At 38.6% G+C, this 20,437-nt stretch overlaps 1 protein-coding gene across 1 annotated transcript in view; it reads left to right on the top strand.

The window, feature by feature from the left end:
- Nucleotides 1–18,963, top strand: part of LOC100378654 (four and a half LIM domains protein 3-like) — a 64,240-nt gene extending 45,277 nt beyond the window's left edge. The window contains exons 6-10 of the mRNA XM_085505135.1: nucleotides 7,804–8,004; nucleotides 10,394–10,568; nucleotides 10,829–10,998; nucleotides 11,837–12,023; nucleotides 18,309–18,963. Coding sequence (XP_085361261.1) covers nucleotides 7,804–8,004; nucleotides 10,394–10,568; nucleotides 10,829–10,998; nucleotides 11,837–12,023; nucleotides 18,309–18,457 — 882 coding nt within the window. The 3' untranslated portion in view covers nucleotides 18,458–18,963. The remainder of the gene's footprint in view (nucleotides 1–7,803; nucleotides 8,005–10,393; nucleotides 10,569–10,828; nucleotides 10,999–11,836; nucleotides 12,024–18,308) is intronic.
- Nucleotides 18,964–20,437: the final 1,474 nt, after the last annotated feature.

Raw genomic sequence — 20,437 nt, 5'->3', positions numbered from 1 at the left:
AAAATGTTACTTTGGACAAAATATTACTTGGCAATTCCAGTGTTAAATAGTGAGTGGGCATGCTGATTGGATGAATTGTGAGGGGGCATGCTCATTGGATGAATAGTGAGGGGCATGCTGATTGGATGAATTGTGAGGGGGCATGCTGATTGGATGAATTGTGAGGGGGCATGCTGATTGGATGAATAGTGAGTGGGCATACTGATTGGATGAATAGTAAGGGGCATGCTGATTGGATGAATTGTGAGGGGGCATGCTGATTGAATGAATTGTGAGGGGGCATGCTGATTGGATGAATAGTGAGTGGGCATACTGATTGGATGAATAGTAAGGGGCATGCTGATTGGATGAATTGTGAGGGGCATGCTGATTGGATGAATAGTAAGGGGCATGCTGATTGGATGAATAGTAAAGGGCATGCTGACGGGATGAATAGTGAGGGGCATGCTGATTGGATGAATTGTGAGGGGGCATGCTGATTGGATGAATAGTGAGGGGGCATGCTGACAGAATAAATAGTGAGTGGGCATGCTGATTGGATGAATAGTAAGGGGCATGCTGATTGGATGAATAGTGAGGGGCATGCTGATTGGATGAATAGTGAGGGGGCATGCTGATTGGATGAATTGTGAGGGGCATGCTGATTGGATGAATTGTGAGGGGGCATGCTGACAGGATAAATAGTGAGTGGGCATGCTGATTGGATGAATAGTAAGGGGCATGCTGATTGGATGAATAGTGAGGGGCATGCTGATTGGATGAATTGTGAGGGGGCATGCTGATTGGATGAATAGTGAGGGGGCATGCTGACAGGATAAATAGTGAGTGGGCATGCTGATTGGATGAATAGTAAGGGGCATGCTGATTGGATGAATAGTGAGGGGCATGCTGATTGGGTGAATAGTAAGGGGCATGCTGATTGGATGAATAGTGAGGGGCATGCTGATTGGATGAATAGTGAGGGGCATGATGATTGGATGAATAGATGTATGGAGCTTCTTCTACCTCACATGTTTATTATTGTTTACTTGTCCTTTAGGCATCAATATTAGGATTTTTAAATATCAAGTTCAATAACAATACTCTTTTTAAATAAACATTACCCAGTAATGCAGAGAATCAATATCTAAAAGCATGGACTTACCTTCTAGAATTATTAAAAAACTTTGGTAAGCAAATAATATATATTTATTAAGTATTATTATCATCCCCTTTGCTACAAAAAATACACTTACCCGGTACCTTTACTTTTAGGAAGAAGTGAAGTGAAGAAAATCACAAACAAAAAAAAAATTACATATTGTGTGCTCATTAGTCCCCGTTCGGACATAGTCCGAAAACGGGGACTTATGTTTTGCCCTGTGTGTGTCCGTGCGTGCGACCGTGATCACCTATATCTCGAACATGCATAGACCGATTAAGTTCAAACTTCACTCATACATCACACATCATATGGGACATATGTACATGCATTTTTTTCATGATCCGATTAACGATAGCCGAATAGCGGCCATTTTAAGGCCGAAAATGCATCAAAATTGCACATTTTCACCATTCCGAACCCGAATCTCAGTTATGCATGGACGGATTTTGTTCAAATTTGGTACATACATTAAACATAATAGGACCTTGATGCACATCATGTCATAAATATGTATGTGCATTTGTTTCATGATCTCATTAACGATAGCCAAATGACGGCCACTTTAAGGCCGAAAATGTATTTTCACCATTCCGGACCTGGATCTCAGTTATGCATGGACGGATTTTGTTCAAATTTGGTACATACATGTACATTAAACATAATAGGACCTTGATGCACGTCATTTTTTTTTTCGGATCAAGTTCGAAATGGCCGACTGGCGGCCATTTTGTTTTAAAGAATTCAGTTCTGGATCCGTATCCGAGACATGTCTGGATTGATAAAGTTCAAACTTCACACACACATGGTACATCATGTCACAAATAGATATGTGCATTTGTTTCATGATCCGCTTAACAATAGCTGAATGATGGCCATTTTAAGACCGAAAATGCATCAAAATCACGTATTTTCACAATTCCGGAACCGGATCTCAGTCATGCATGGATGGATTTTGTTCAGATTTAGTACAATGTGTTGTACATATGCAGGTGCATTTCGGATCAGACCACTGATCAGATCAGACTACTGAAAGTGGTCTGAGATTTCGGTCATGATCTGCTTTGAATGTATATGTCACTCAAATATGAACAGAACGGGGACGTATCATTGACAATGACTTGTTAATAAGTTAAATTTCAATTTCAAAGAAGAATGATTTATAAAACTGTGAAATGTATGATTTTTCAGAGTTATGCTCACAATTTAAGCAGAAATGAAATTCATTCTCCACTAAATTGAAGGTTTACCTTTAAATACCATTATTTTTCCCAAAAAAATTTGGGTGCAACATTTTGCCAATTTCATGGTTTTTTTTCATAACTTTTTTTGATAATTTTGGTCCAGATGAAATTAGTTTTTTATTGGGTACAGGTCTTGATCAAAATTTAAAAAAAAATGAAAAATTATCTCGGTTTTTATTTTGTGAACAGTCAACATTGCTGCTTAGAGAGTTATTCGCAAAATAGTCCTGTTTATAGTCCGCAAATGTCTTCTTCAAAAGATTAGGACAAAAATAGACAAATTTTTTGAGTAAAAACAGAAAATTTACTCCAATTTTGTCCGTTTGCTCCAAAATTAGTGTCCATTTTCAGAAATATTGGAGAATATGAGGGGAAAAAATGCAGACAAATTTGGACAAGAAAGTCTGGTTAAACAAACTACACATTCTTTTTAATTTATATTAAATGAATATCATCCCATGTACAGTGTAGACTTGTATCTGACTAACCTAGGACATTCATTATTTACCTCTGGATCATTTTTGTCTCTTTATGTCTTGGCACTTTAGATTGAGTTACAGCTTCATTCCTCTTTTCTTGATTTTTCAGGACCTAGCAAACCTGAACCCATATTAACCCAGCAAACCTGAACCCATATTATTACCCCAGCAAACCTGAACCCATATTAACCCAGCAAACCTGAACCCATATTAACCCAGCAAACCTGAACCCATATTAACCCAGCAAACCTGAACCCATATTATTACCCCAGCAAACCTGAACCCATATTAACCTAGCAAACCTGAACCCATATTAACCCAGCAAACCTGAACCCATATTAACCCAGCAAACCTGAACCCATATTAACCCAGCAAACCTGAACCCATATTAACCCAGCAAACCTGAACCCATATTATTACCCCAGCAAACCTGAACCCATATTATTACCCCAGCAAACCTGAACCCATATTATTACCCCAGCAAACCTGAACCCATATTATTACCCCAGCAAACCTGAACCCATATTATTACCCCAGCAAACCTGAACCTATATTAGCCCAGTAAATCTGAACCCATGTGGTGCACATACCTTGATAGGTTCATTTCATCTTGATTTGACACCTGCTCAGTTCCTTCTGTCTGCCACATAATTTCAAGTCAAATTTCAAATTATGGTACCTAAATTTGTCATGATATCAGTGAATTTACTTCACAAAATTTGAAAATTTTGAACATTCAAAGACTTTGTTTGCAATGGGAATGGAAATCTGATTAGAAAAAAAAAATGAATAAAAAATATGGTAGTAAATGATTTTAATGTTGAATCAAAGTCAAAATGAAAGCAATACCACAACTGAGATAGCAGTGTACTTGATATATTTGAGTTTATGGTTGTGTGTTTGTGTCACTCTGGAAGGTGAGAGTGTCTACCCAGAAATAACAGTGTTGGTGTATAGTGCATGTTACTATAAATAGACCACAGCTGACAAATGCCTAATATGGGCATGAATTTACAACACTTTGAAGATACTAATTCTGTGTGGCAGAGAGCAGTTGACCAGGCATATACTCCATTGAATTTTGTTCTCTTAAAGGTTAATTTCAAATTTAATGAATGTAGTGCAGACTATAAAATATAAAGTATGATCTGAGTATTGTCTTACATCCTGTTGATTACTTACTGAAGTGTAAAAAGTAATCAAACAACCTCAATTACAACAACAACCTATAGGATGTCAAGGGTGGTTTATGCTTTCAAAGAAATCATAATAAAGCACAGTAGTGTAGCAACATTTTACTATACACCAACAGACTTTCTCGCCCAAATTATTCTGCACTTTTTTTTGTATTTTTTTAAATATTTCTGGAAATAAACTAATTTTAGATCTAACAGACAAATTTGAGTCAATTTTCAGATTTTACTTAAAGAATTTGGCTATTTTTGTCTCAATCTTCTGAAGGAAAGTGCAGACTATTCTGTAAATTTGTGATAAAAAGAAGGAATTGGTGGTGAAAGGGCTAATGGCACAATATTGAAATCAAAGTTGCAACATTCACAAAACACTAAATAAAATTACCCTAAGAACATTAAAATAGATTTTCTCTCAACTCATATTTCACACAAACCTGGAGCGTTCATGTTCAACTTTTATCTGATATGATATCGTGGAGCTTTTATAAGTAATAAAAACATTATTAAACCACTTCTCAGGCATGTATAGATTGATGTGCGTTATTCTTGATACACTAATGAGACGTGGTAATTTTTCATACATTTCCTTTTTAGCCCCTGTCTGTAACACAGAATCAGAACTTAAAATGTAGTTACCTGTATACAATAAAATTTTTCATTATATGTCTAGCAGATTCTAACCAAACTTGGTATGAATATCCTTGGCTGCTAAGGCATATTGTTTGTTTAACAATTCATGTGTTTTATCTTTTGTGATTTTTTTCATGATTTTCTAAGTCATTAAACCAAATTCAATGAATACAACATTTTGGTCATGGTGATTAGAAGCTGATTTGCATATTAGTAACATGTGATTAAACAGTGATGCTACAAAAATTCAATGGCTGATTTCAGTCAAATTTTGTAATTTGTTTCATAATTTGATTGAGTTTTCTCTTTTTTATTGTGAACTTACAATTCAACATTGTTGCTGCTTTACACTAAATGGATGATACATTAGGGCTGAACAAAGTAAATGATTTGTTTTTTGTTAACACTCATGTCAGTTCAGAAGGGGTCACTTTGTTTTGAAGGTACCACATGGTGGAGATAACCAGTCTGATACTGAATTATGTTCACCAAGTTTCTTTTTCACAGCTTCCTTGACAGCGACCAATCTCTTAGATTCAGTAGCTTTGACAGCAAAAACTGTCTTTTATAACCACTGCAATTTAGATTTGGAGAATACTTTGCATGATAATCTTAATATATTGTTTGTTATATTTTTTAACTCATATGTATTAAACAAAAAATATAACCGGTAAAGAATGGGCAATTTATCTAAGTATAGCAGCTTTTTTTTTATGGATATTTGAACTGCTACGGGGAGTTTCAATATTTTTAAAGGGGTGTAAATCTCAGCAAAAATACTGTTAGTTTTCTTGGTTCAATTGCATCATGGGTAATTGGGGAGGTCTGCAGCAAACAAATCATGAAATATTGCTTGTGATATGCTCCTATAAACAAACACATTGTATTGAGACATCTTCACTGTGAATGGGCCAATCATACTGATGGTATGGCTGGAATGGCTTATAACCATAGCAACAACATATTCTCAATTCCTCCTCTTCATCTAAAGCCTACAGGTCAAGTTCTTAATACAAGGCCAAATACAAGACTTCAAATTTGGTACATACATTAAACATAATAGGACCTTGATGCACGTCATTTTTTTTTTTCGGATCAAGTTCGAAATAGCCGACTGGCGGCCATTTTGTTTTAAAGAATTCAGTTCTGGATCCGTATCCGAGACATGTCTGGATTGATCAAGTTCAAACTTCACACACACACAAGGTACATCATGTCACAAATATGTATGTGCATTTGTTTCATGATCTCATTAACGATAGCCAAATGGGGGCCGCTTTAAGGCCGAAAATGCATTGAAATCGCACATTTTCACCATTCCGGACCCGTATCTCAGTTATGCATGGATGGATTTTGTTCAAATTTGGTACATACATTAAACATAATAGGACCTTGATGCACGTCTTTTTTTTTTTTTCGGATCAAGTTCGAAATGGCCGACTGGCGGCCATTTTGTTAAAGAATTCAGTTCTGGATCTGTATCCAAGACATGTCTGGATTGATCAAGTTCAAACTTCACACACACATGGTACATCATGTCACAAATAGATATGTGCATTTGTTTCATGATCTGCTTAACAATAGCGGAATGATGGCCATTTTAAGGCCGAAAATGCATCAAAATCACGTATTTTCACAATTCCAGAACCGGATCTCAGTCATGCATGGATGGATTTTGTTCAGATTTAGCACAATGTGTTGTACATATGCAGGTGCATTTCGGTCATGATCTGCTTTGAATGTATATGTCACTCAAATATGAACGGAACGGGGACGTGTCATTGACAATGACTTGTTATTTAATGTTTGGCTTAGGACAGTGTATAACAGTGTTGTTTGTCACTCACAGGATGTCATTTGTACCATGCTCTCTCTATGAGTAATTTGTGACTTGAAATACTTACTTGTGCTGATAAAATTTTATATTTCACTATTAATTTAAAATAATTTCCCAATTTTTATTGTTTTTAACCTATAAGTTTAGGTGCTGGTTTACAATTATATTGGCTGTTATTATTTGTTCTCAACTAAATCTTTCTTTTTTAAGGATTAACTTTCCTGCCCTTTATTTGAAGGAAGATTCTGGTAATACTGCATATTTCTGGGTCAATGAATGCATTCCTGTCATTCTAGCATGACAGTGTTCATGTGTTGGTAACTGTGAATAAGTGTCTCAGAAACATAACATAAATTGCTAAAAATAGGGTAATCAAGACCTCACTAGAACAGTACTTTCAACCTCAGACTAGGACCAGTTTATACATGGCTATGTGTGAAATAAAATGCAAGAACAGGAAAAACAAAAGTGATAGCATTGTAGTGATGTTAAAACATGGCGTGGGATTATACAAAACAAAAGTATTTGCTGAGTTAATAGTGCACTTATTAATGATGAATTTTGGATATGTCAATGCAATATCCCTCTCAAAGATTGGCATTTTGACGAAGAGCAATAACAAAAATTCAAGTTAAGAGACAAATTGTTTGATTTATGCAGCTGACATTTGGTCCACACTTTTTCATGTAATATGTGAGGTCTCACAGTGAACGGAAGATTGTCTATTACAAACTGAGATGAGGCCCAGTTAGAGGGCGCCCTTCACTGACCAGCAAGAATGTGCCCTTCACTAATCAGACTATCATGTTTCAACATTTATCGATTGTATCATGTTCAATGTGTTCCATTGGATATATCCCACCCCCCTGAATATCCAATATGCTATCGATAATCTGATCCTGAATGAATTTGTTAAGTTAAAGATGCAAAAATGTGGCTTATTTGATGATTGTTTCTGCTATACTATACTGGTAATTTTAGATATTCTCAAATGTATGTTTTGGTATTAAAGTCACATACATACAGACTTCATTGTTTCTAATTATCCTAACCTCATTTGATTTTCCTGATGTACAGTTGTGGAAACTCCTCATCACTTTCCTTGCTTCCTTGTTAAACAAATCTAATTTCACAAATCTCTTTATTTTGAGACACAATAAAAAATTGGTTGGCCAGAAGCTCACTCACAAAAATATTTTAATGTAAAATTTGTGCTTTCTCAAATTGGGGAGGATCGATACACTAATTGATATATTGTATATTTTTTGCTTTTTTATAGTTAATATTTGCTGGGGAATTCACTAAAGCCATGAATGAGAATTTCCATAGTGGTCATTTCTGTTGTTTTAACTGTGACAATTCCTTAACTGGTCAACGCTATATTCTACGAGAAGATCACCCATATTGTATTAAATGTTATGAAGATGTTTTCGCTAATACCTGTGAGGAATGCAGCTTGAAAATTGGAACTGATTTCAAGGTAACTATTAGAGCAAACATTTAGGCACTATGGTATTATGGTAATCAGAATTTGATAGTAATCTCTGGCATTATGGTAATCAGAATTTGATAGTAATCCCTGGCATTATGGTAATCAAAATTTGATAGTAATCCCTGGCATTATGGTAATTAGAATTTGATAGTAATCCCTGGCATTATGGTAATCAGAATTTGATACATGTGTAGTAATCCGTGGCATTATGGTAATCAGAATTTGATAGTAATCCCTGGCATTATGGTAATCAGAATTTGATAGTAATCCCTGGCATTATGGTAATCAGAATTTGATAGTAATCCCTGGCATTATGGTAATCAGAATTTGATAGTAATCCCTGGCATTATGGTAATCAGAATTTTATAGTAATCCCTGGCATTATGGTAATCAGAATTTGATAGTAATCCCTGGCATTATGGTAATCAGAATTTGATAGTAATCCCTGGCATTATGGTAATTAGAATTTTATAGTAATCCCTGGCATTAAGGTAATCAAAATTTGATAGTAATCCCTGGCATTATGGTAATTAGAATTTTATAGTAATCCCTGGCATTATGGTAATCAGAATTTGATAGTAATCCCTGGCATTATGGTAATAAGAATTTTATAGTAATTCCTGGCATTGTGGTAATTAGAATTTGATAGTAATCCCTGGCATTATGGTAATCAGAATTTGATAGTAATCCCTGGCATTATGGTAATAAGAATTTGATAGTAATCCCTGGCATTATGGTAATCAAAATTTGATAGTAATCTCTGGCATTATGGTAATTAGAATTTGATAGTAATCCCTGGCATTATGGTAATCAGAATTTGATAGTAATCCCTGGCATTATGGTAAATCAGAATTTGATAGTAATCCGTGGCATTATGGTAATCAGAATTTGATAGTAATCCCTGGCATTATGGTAATCAAAATTTGATAGTAATCCCTGGCATTATGGTAAATCAGAATTTGATAGTAATCCCTGGCATTATGGTAAATCAGAATTTGATAGTAATCCCTGGCATTATGGTAATCAGAATTTGATAGTAATCCCTGGCATTATGGTAATCAGAATTTGATAGTAATCCCTGGCATTATGGTAAATCAGAATTTGATAGTAATCCCTGGCATTATGGTAATCAGAATTTGATAGTAATCCCTGGCATTATGGTAATCAGAATTTGATAGTAATCCCTGGCATTATGGTAATCAGGATTTGATAGTAATCCCTGGCATTATGGTAATCAGAATTTGATAGTAATCCCTGGCATTATGGTAAATCAGAATTTGATAGTAATCCCTGGCATTATGGTAATCAGAATTTGATAGTAATCCCTGGCATTATGGTAATCAGAATTTGATAGTAATTCCTGGCATTATGGTAATCAGAATTTGATAGTAATTCCTGGCATTATGGTAATCAGAATTTGATAGTAATCCCTGGCATTATGGTAATCAGGATTTGATAGTAATCCCTGGCATTATGGTAATCAGAATTTGATAGTAATCCCTGGCATTATGGTAATCAGAATTTGATAGTAATTCCTGGCATTATGGTAATCAGAATTTGATAGTAATCCCTGGCATTATGGTAATCAGAATTTGATAGTAATTCCTGGCATTACGGTAATCGGAATTTGATAGTAATTCCTGGCATTACGGTAATCGGAATTTGATAGTAATCCCTGGCATTACGGTAATCAGAATTTGATAGTAATCCCTGGCATTATAGTAAGCAGAATTTGATAGTAATCCCTGGCATTATGGTAATCAGAATTTGATAGTAATCCCTGGCATTATGGTAAGCAGAATTTGATAGTAATCCCTGGCATTTTGGTAAGCAGAATTTGATAGTAATCCCTGGCATTATGGTAATCAGAATTTGATAGTAATCCCTGGCATTATGGTAAGCAGAATTTGATAGTAATCCCTGGCATTGTGGTAATCAGAATTTGATAGTAATCCCTGGCATTATGGTAATCAGAATTTGATAGTAATCCCTGGCATTATGGTAATCAGAATTTGATAGTAATCCCTGGCATTATGGTAATCAGAATTTGATAGTAATCCCTGGCATTATGGTAATCAGAATTTGATAGTAATCCCTGGCATTGTGGTAATCAGAATTTGATAGTAATCCCTGGCATTATGGTAATCAGAATTTGATAGTAATCCCTGGCATTATGGTAATCAGAATTTGATAGTAATCCCTGGCATTGTGGTAATTAGAATTTGATAGTAATCCCTGGCATTATGGTAATCAGAATTTGATAGTAATCCCTGGCATTACTTTAATCAGAATTGATTTGAATTGACTTTAATTGATTTGATTTTGTTAATCAGAATTCATCATTTTCTCATCTAATTATACACAATGATGTTTTCAGGATCTGTCCTATAAAGATCGTCATTGGCATGAACAATGTTTCTTCTGCCATGAATGCAATACATCTTTAGTGGACAAACCATTTGCAGCGCGAGACGATGATCTCTTCTGCAGTAATTGCCATGACAACAAGTTTGCAGCAAGATGTGATGGATGCAAAGATATATTCAAATCTGGTAAGTTTTTATTTGAAGTTTGTAAAACACTTCGTAGTCGATGGCGGGCCATTGCATAATTCAATCTCGCTATGCAATTTTTCTATTGATGACTGCCTATGATGTTTAAATAATTATACATACAATGTGTAACCCAGATACTTACAATGTGTAACCCAGATACTCACAATGTGTAATCCAGACACTCACAATGTGTAACCCGGACACTCACAATGTGTAACCTACATACAAACATATTGTTAATTATGATTTGTTTTCAGGAATGAAAAAGATGGAATATAAAGGACAACAATGGCATGAGCATTGTTTTGTTTGTGTGAATTGCAAAGAGAAAATTGGATCTGATAGTTTTATACCAAAAGATGGTTCCATCTACTGTGTACCATGTTATGAAGATATTTTTGGTACCAAGTGTAACAACTGTACAAAGGTAAGCACCAATCTGCTGCCAATAAATATGAATGTAGGAATTTATATTTGGTAATCCCAGTCGTGGTAATTATTAAAGATATTCAAACATTTTTGAAAATGGTTCTTCATCAGTAGTATCTGTTAAAAGAACTGTAATTGGCAGCCTTCACTTTCTCTTTAGGCAGTGATTGTGTTGTAAGCACAGTAATAGTTTTAAAATGTTAGATAGTGGTAGTGTTAAGACGTTAGGTGTTGACATGTTGCAAAGTCAAGCATAGACATTCAGTTCGACAGTGGATGTTGCAAAGTTAGTCAGTGATAGTATTGCAAAGTTAGGCAGTAACTTTATTGCAAAGCTAACAAAGTTAGGCAGTGGCTGTTGCAAAGGTAGTCACAGTATTGCAAATTTAGGCAGTGAGGATGTTATAAATATAGTCTGACAGTGTTGCAAAGTTAGGCAGTGACAGTGCTGTACAGTTACTAGCAATAGTATTGATATGTGAAGAAAACAATTGATGTAAATGGTATTTGTTTTCTGTAAAACTAAACCTAGACTATTAGTATATTAGTATTTGCATATTACTAAGCTTGTATGTCATCCACTACTCATATGTGCTTGTACAATTCCATAGCGGTTACACGGAAGAATAGTCATTGATTTGAATGACTTCACCGAGTATTATGTTGTGTTCATGTTTGATTCAGACGAACAAATTAGTGAAAAAATGTGTTTATAACTTGCGGCATTTAAATAATTTCTCAGGCAATAAATTTGCTTAAAATGTACACATTATATGATTATGTCAGTTCTATTTTTAGTAAAATCATGTAATTCTATTACTGATTTGATTTCACAGATCATCAATGCTGGAGGTGTAACTTACCGTGGTGAACCATTCCATAAAGAATGTTTTGTATGCAACGATTGTAAGAAACCATTGGCTGGTATGAGATTTACTTCACGAGAAGACAAACCATACTGTGCTGATTGCTTTGGAGAAAGATTTGCTAAGAAATGTACTTCATGCTCTAAGCCAATCACAGGTAACATCAGATACATGTATCTAATATTGGTTTATGTCAACCCAGTGTGAGAGTACTGAACCCAGTGTGGGAGTACTGGACTCAGTGTGGTAGTACTGGACCCAGTGTGATAGTACTAGACCCAGTGTGATAGTACTGGACCCGTTGTGATAGTACTGGACCCAGTGTGATAGTACTGGACCCAGTGTGGTAGTATGTGACCAGTGTGGTAGTATGTGACCAGTGTGATAGTATGGGACCAGTGTGATAGTACTGGACAGGGTGTGATAGTACTGGACAGGGTGTGATAGTATGTGACCAGTGTGATAGTACTGTACCCAGTGTGACGGTACTGGACCCGGTGTGATAGTATTGGTCCGGGTGTGATAGTATTGGACCCAGTGTGATAGTATTGGTCCGGGTGTGATAGTATTGGACCCAGTGTGATAGTACTCGACCCAGTGTGATAGTACTAGACCCAGTGTGATAGTAATGGACCCAGTGTGATAGTACTAGACCCAGTGTGATAGTAATGGACCCAGTGTGATAGTACTAGACCCAGTGTGATAGTAATGGACCCAGTGTGATAGTACTAGACCCAGTGTGATAGTAATGGACCCAGTGTGATAGTACTAGACTCAGTGTGATAGTACTGGACCCAGTGTGATAGTAATGGACCCAGTGTGATAGTACTAGACTCAGTGTGATAGTACTGGACCCAGTGTGATAGTACTGGACCCAGTGTGATAGTACTGGACTGGGTGTAATGGTAGTGGACCCAGTGTGATAGTAATGGACCCAGTGTGGTAGTACTGGACCCAGTGTGATAGTACTGGACCCAGTGTGATAGTACTGGACCCAGTGTGACAGTACTGGACCCGGTGTGATAGTATTGCACCGGTGTGATAGTACTGGACCCAGTGTGATAGTATTGGTCCGGGTGTGATAGTATTGGACCCAGTGTGATAGTACTCGACCCAGTGTGACAGTAATGGACCCGGTGTGATAGTACTAGACCCGGTGTGATAGTAATGAACCTAGTGTGATAGTACTAGACCCAGTGTGATAGTACTGGACCCAGTGTGATAGTACTAGACCCAGTGTGATAGTAATGGACCCAGTGTGATAGTACTAGACCCAGTGTGATAGTAATGGACCCAGTGTGATAGTACTAGACTCAGTGTGATAGTACTGGACCCAGTGTGATAGTACTGGACCCAGTGTGGTAGTACTGGACTGGGTGTAATAGTAGTGGATCCAGTGTGATAGTAATGGACCCAGTGTGGTAGTACTGGACCCAGTGTGATAGTACTGGACCCAGTGTGATCGTATGTGACCAGTGTGATAGTACGGGACCAGTGTGATAGTACTGGACAGGGTGTGATAGTATGTGACCAGTGTGATAGTACTGGACTGGGTGTAATGGTAGTGGACCCAGTGTGATAGTATGTGACCAGTGTGATAGTACGCTCAGTGGGATAGTACTGGACCAAGTGTGATAGTACTGGACCCGTTGTGATAGTACTGGACCGGGTGTGATAGTATGTGCCCAGTGTGATAGTAATGGACCCAGTGTGGTAGTACTGGACCCAGTGTGATAGTACTGGACCCAGTGTGATAGTAATGGACCCAGTGTGATAGTACTGGACTGGGTGTAATGGTAATGGACCCAGTGTGGTAGTACTGGACCCAGTGTGATAGTAATGGACCCAGTGTGATAGTACTGGACCCAGTGTGATAGTATGTGACCAGTGTGATAGTACTGGACCCAGTGTGATAGTATGTGGCCAGTGGGATACTATGTGACCAGTGTGATAGTATGTGACCAGTGGGATAGTACTGCACCCAGTGTGATAGTACTGGACCGAGTGTGATAGTACTTGACCGGGTGTGATAGTACTTGACCGGGTGTGATAGTACTGGACCCGGTGTGATAGTACTGGACCGGGTGTGATAGTATTGGACTGGGTGTGATAGTATTGGACCCGTTGTGATAGTACTGGACCCAGTGTGATAGTACTGGACCCAGTGTGGTAGTATCTGACCAGTGTGATAGTATGGGACCAGTGTGATAGTACTGGACAGGGTGTGATAGTACTGGACAGGGTGTGATAGTATGTGATCAGTGTGATAGTACTGTACCCAGTGTGACAGTACTGGACCCGGTGTGATAGTATTGCACCGGTTTGATAGTACTGGACCCAGTGTGATAGTATTGGACCGGGTGTGATAGTATTGGACCCAGTGTGATAGTACTCGACCCAGTGTGATAGTACTGGACCCAGTGTGACAGTAATGGACCCAGTGTGATAGTACTAGACCCGGTGTGATAGTAATGAACCTAGTGTGATAATACTGGACCCAGTGTGATAGTACTGGACTCAGTGTGATAGTACTAGACCCAGTGTGATAGTAATGGACCCAGTGTGATAGTACTAGACCCAGTAATGGACCCAGTGTGGTAGTACTGGACCCGTTGTGATAGTAATGGACCAGTGTGATACTACTGGACCCAGTGTGATGGTACTGGACCTGGTGTGATGGTACTGGACCCAGTGTGATGGTACTGGACCCAGTGTGATAGTACTGGACCCACTGTGATAATACTGGATCAGTGTGATAGTAGTGAACCCAGTGTGGTAGTACTGGACCCAGTGTGGTAGTACTGGACCCGTTGTGATAGTAATGGACCAGTGTGATAGTAATGGACCCAGTGTGATAGTACTGGACCCAGTGTGATAGTACTGGACCTGGTGTGATGGTACTGGACCCAGTGTGATGGTACTGGACCCAGTGTGATAGTACTGGACCCACTGTGATAGTACTGGACCAGTGTGATAGTAGTGAACCCAGTGTGATGGTACTGGACCAAGTGTGATGGTACTGGACCAAGTGTGATAGTACTAGACCCAGTGTGATAGTACTGGACCCAGTGTGATAGTACTGGACCCAATGTGATAATACTTAACCCAGTGTGAGAACACTGAACCCAGTGTAATAGTACTGTGACCAGTGGGATAGTACTGGACCCAGTGTGATAGTACTGGACCGAGTGTGATAGTACTTGACCGGGTGTGATAGTATTGGACTGGGTGTGATAGTATTGGACCCGTTGTGATAGTACTGGACCCGTTGTGATAGTACTGGACCCAGTGTGGTAGTATGTGACCAGTGTGATAGTATGGGACCAGTGTGATAGTACTGGACAGGGTGTGATAGTACTGGACAGGGTGTGATAGTATGTGACCAGTGTGATAGTACTGTACCCAGTGTGACAGTACTGGACCCGGTGTGATAGTATTGCACCGGTTTGATAGTACTGGACCCAGTGTGATAGTATTGGACCGGGTGTGATAGTATTGGACCCAGTGTGATAGTACTCGACCCAGTGTGATAGTACTGGACCCAGTGTGACAGTAATGGACCCAGTGTGATAGTACTAGACCCGGTGTGATAGTAATGAACCTAGTGTGATAATACTGGACCCAGTGTGATAGTACTGGACTCAGTGTGATAGTACTAGACCCAGTGTGATAGTAATGGACCCAGTGTGATAGTACTAGACCCAGTGTGATAGTAATGGACCCAGTGTGATAGTAATGGACCCAGTGTGATAGTACTAGACCCAGTGTGATAGTACTGGACCCAGTGGGATAGTACTGGACCCGTTGTGATAGTACTGGACCAAGTGTGATAGTATTGGACCGGGTGTGATAGTATTGGACTGGGTGTGATAGTATTGGACCCGGTGTGATAGTACTAGACCCAGTGTGATAGTACTAGACCCAGTGTGATAGTACTGGACTGGGTGTAATGGTAGTGGACCCAGTGTGATGGTAATAGACCCAGTGTGATGGTAATGAACCCAGTGTCATAGTACTGGACTGTGTGTGATGGTATTGGACCCAGTGTGATAGTATTGGACCCGGTGTGATGGTACTGGACCTGGTGTGATGGTACTGGACATGGTGTGATGGTACTGGACCCAGTGTGAGAGCACTGAACCCAGTGTGATAGTAATGGACCCAGTGTGGTAGTACTGGACCCAGTGTGGTAGTACTGGACCCGTTGTGATAGTAATGGACCAGTGTGATAGTACTGGACCCAGTGTGATGGTACTGGACCTGGTGTGATGGTACTGGACCCAGTGTGATGGTACTGGATCCAGTGTGATGGTACTGGACCCAGTGTGATAGTACTGGACCCACTGTGATAATACTGGACCAGTGTGATAGTAGTGAACCCAGTGTGGTAGTACTGGACCCAGTGTGGTAGTACTGGACCCGTTGTGATAGTAATGGACCAGTGTGATAGTAATGGACCCAGTGTGATAGTACTGGACCCAGTGTGATAGTACTGGACCTGGTGTGATGGTACTGGACCCAGTGTGATGGTACTGGACCCAGTGTGATGGTACTGGACCCAGTGTGATAGTACTGGACCCACTGTGATAGTACTGGACCAGTGTGATAGTAGTGAACCCAGTGTGATGGTACTGGAAGAAGTGTGATGGTACTGGACCAAGTGTGATAGTACTGGACCCAGTGTGATAGTACTGGACCCAGTGTGATAGTACTGGACCCAGTGTGATAGTACTGGACCCAATGTGATAATACTTAACCCAGTGTGAGAACACTGAACCCAGTGTAATAGTACTGGACCCACTGTGATAATACTTAACCCAGTGTCATAGTCCTGGACCCAGTGTCATAGTACTGGACCCAGTGTGAGAGCACTGAACCCAGTGTAATAGTACTGGACCCAGTGTGATAGTAATGGACCCAGTGTGGTAGTACTGGTCCCAGTGTGATAGTACTGGACCCGTTGTGATAGTAATGGACCCAGTGTGATAGTACTGGACCCAGTGTGATAGTACTGGACCCAGTGTGATAGTACTGGATCCAGTGTGATAGTACTGGACCCAGTGTGATAGTACTGGACCCAGTGTGATAGTACTGGACCCAGTGTGATAGTACTGGACCCAGTGTCATAGTACTGGACTGTGTGTGATGGTATTGGACCCAGTGTGATAGTATTGGACCCAGTGTGATGGTACTGGACCTAGTGTGATGGTACTGGATCTGGTGTGATGGTACTGGACCCAGTGTGAGAGTACTGAACCCAGTGTGATAGTAATGGACCCAGTGTGGTAGTACTGGACCCAGTGTGGTAGTACTGGACCCGTTGTGATAGTAATGGACCAGTGTGATAGTACTGGACCCAGTGTGATGGTACTGGACCCAGTGTGATAGTACTGGACCCACTGTGATAATACTGGACCAGTGTGATAGTAGTGAACCCAGTGTGGTTGTACTGGACCCAGTGTGGTAGTACTGGACGCGTTGTGATAGTAATGGACCAGTGTGATAGTAATGGACCCAGTGTGATAGTACTGGACCCACTGTGATGGTACTGGACCTGGTGTGATGGTACTGGACCTGGTGTGATGGTACTGGACCCAGTGTGATGGTACTGGACCCAGTGTGATAGTACTGGACCCACTGTGATAGTACTGGACCAGTGTGATAGTAGTGAACCCAGTGTGATGGTACTGAACCAAGTGTGATGGTACTGGACCAAGTGTGATAGTACTGGACCCAGTGTGATAGTACTGGACCCAGTGTGATAGTACTGGACCCAGTGTGGTAGTATGTGACCAGTGTGGTAGTACTGGTCCCAGTGTGATAGTACTGGACCCAGTGTGATAGTAATGGACCCAGTGTGATAATACTTAACCCAGTGTCATAGTCCTGGACCCAGTGTCATAGTACTGGACCCAGTGTGAGAGCACTGAACCCAGTGTAATAGTACTGGACCCAGTGTGATAGTAATGGACCCAGTGTGGTAGTACTGGTCCCAGTGTGATAGTACTGGACCCGTTGTGATAGTAATGGACCAGTGTGATAGTAATGGACCCAGTGTGATAGTACTGAACCCAGTGTGATAGTAATGGACCCAGTGTGATAGTAATGGACCCAGTGTGATAGTATGTGACCAGTGTGATAGTACTGGACCCAGTGTGATAGTACTGGACCTAGTGTAGTAGTACTGGACCAGTGTGATAGTATGTGACCAGTGTGATAGTACTGGACCCAGTGTGATAGTAATGGACCCAATGTGATAGTAATGGACCCAGTGTGATAGTAATGGACCCAGTGTAGTAGTACTGGACCAGTGTGATGACTGCAATCTGGTATATTGAAAGGTATATGTAACTCTAAAACAGGAAATAACATGGTGTAGTCGTTAAATAATTTATTGCTTGTCCCACTGCTAATGATAGTATTATGTGTGTTAATATTGTAGGTATGGGAGGTACCAAGTTTATTTCCTTTGACAACCGTAATTGGCATAATGATTGCTTCAACTGTGTCAAGTGCCAATCATCTTTGGTTGGCCAAGGCTTCATGACTGAGGAAGAAGACATCCTTTGCCCTGTGTGTGGCCAAGCATAAGAGAAGACATCCTTTGCCCTGTGTGTGGCCAAGCATAAGAGAAGACATCCTTTGCCCTGTGTGTGGCCAAGCATAAGAGAAGACTTGCTTTGTCATGTGGTAACCACGCATAATGAATCTTTTCTGGAGAGAAACATTTTGTAATTAAAATTGTTTGTAATTTGAGAAAAACAGATATTCTAAAAAAAAAATTTTTTCTGTTTTAGGTAATTGATGCTAATAACATAAGCTGTGACTCCTAATATCTGTTTTGTTTTTAACACAAACCTAATGCATAAGTCAAATTGTGCAAATCGTATTTAATTTTTTTTATTCCCTGGATATGTATGTTTGTAGTAATGATCATTTGCACTGACAAGGACAAAATGCGTTTTTTTATCAAATTCCCCGCACATTTACTATAGCAGTTAAGATAAATATTTTTGAATGCCAAGTTTACTTAGTACTGTCTTCCATTTTATAATATTAGATAAAAAATATAAACATTGTATATTTATATAGATTTATATTATGGCTGTATGTGTACTCGTAAAATATGTAGCTTTTTTTTCATTAGAAGACAAATTGTTTACACTGAATGTTCATGCTACATGGTATGGTCTATGAAAATCATTTTTATTAATTACTACTATTAAGCTGTTTTTAATTGTAGATTGGCATAGGTATACTGGGACTGTTTATTTGTAGTGTTAGCATCCGTGTAGATGGGTTTCATATTAAAAGTGCCTTGTTTTTAGTTGAAGTATCAATTAAGATGTATAAAAGCATCTGTTTTTATTATGACCTGTTTTATTATGACCAAAATATAGTCCAAGGTATTTTAAGAAATTGCCAAAATTGTAAAACAGAAATTAAAAAGAGATATGAAAATTTCTTAAAAAATTCACTGATTTTGATTAAAGATGTTCACGGTTTTCTTATTGTAATTTAAAATGCACTCGACCTTTTTTGTTGCTACAGCAACGAAAGAAATTCTAAAAAACTGAAATATTTTTTTTAATTTAAATATTTGACAACCTTAAATATGTATATTACCCTGCGGTATGCACTATTCTACATAGAGCTTTATCTTGCCTACAATAGAAGATCTGCTTGTACGTGTCTTGCCAATGTTTGAAATCAGTTAAATCGGCTTTTAGAGTTTTTAATATGCTAATTGCTATGTTTGCAGATATGCTGATTTCCATCAAATGGCTTCTGATATTTCAAAATTGTGAATTATAATGCAGTGGGACATGAGTGAATGAGTACCCAAACATGGCATATTTGTTTTGACTGCAAACTGTTACAATTTATTTAAATGTACTAGTGTATTACAAAACGTATGAGTATCAGTAATAAACACACACACATATACATTATTGCATGGGTTACTGCATGGTAATTGCTGCTTACTGTCAACAAATGATATAACTTGTTTTGAAAAGTGATTTTGTTTTTGTGACTACCAAAGGTTAAGGATCAAGAGTTCAAAGGTTATTAAAAGTCAGGAGTAGAAAAGCTGTTAAGGTCATGCGAAAAAGGCTCGACCCTCAGAAACCAAATTTTCAAGAGGAAGTTATTTTTTTTTAGTTCATAATGCACAGAGCAAAGAATATTCCCAAACCAAAAACAACAAACTTTGAAATTGTACAAGTAACTAATCTATGAAGCAAGTTATTTTGGGGGCCTGGCTAAAGGCCAAAAATAAATATATTCATGTTTCTGGTCATCCCATACTTAAGTTATAAAGATGCACATCAATGATTTGTATTCAGATTTTGGTCAGAATTTTTGACAAAAAAACACAAACCCTTATTGCTTTGAAAACAGACTAGAACTATTTTGGTTCTGAGTTTAAATGAATAATGTTGCCAATTCATTACAATTTATGTTGATGTTTGAGTTTCATTTTAGTGTAGCAGATATACCCCGGTAGTCAAGTGTAACTATGACGACTATTTATGCCTACTGCATATCTTGTCTACACCTTCAGATAAT

Source organism: Saccoglossus kowalevskii, chromosome 11, assembly GCF_978046115.1.
Source record: "Saccoglossus kowalevskii chromosome 11, keSacKowa6.1, whole genome shotgun sequence".
NCBI lineage: Eukaryota > Metazoa > Hemichordata > Enteropneusta > Harrimaniidae > Saccoglossus > Saccoglossus kowalevskii.
The sequence above is the reverse complement of the archived record's forward strand: the minus strand, read 5'-3'. Positions and strand labels throughout refer to the sequence as shown.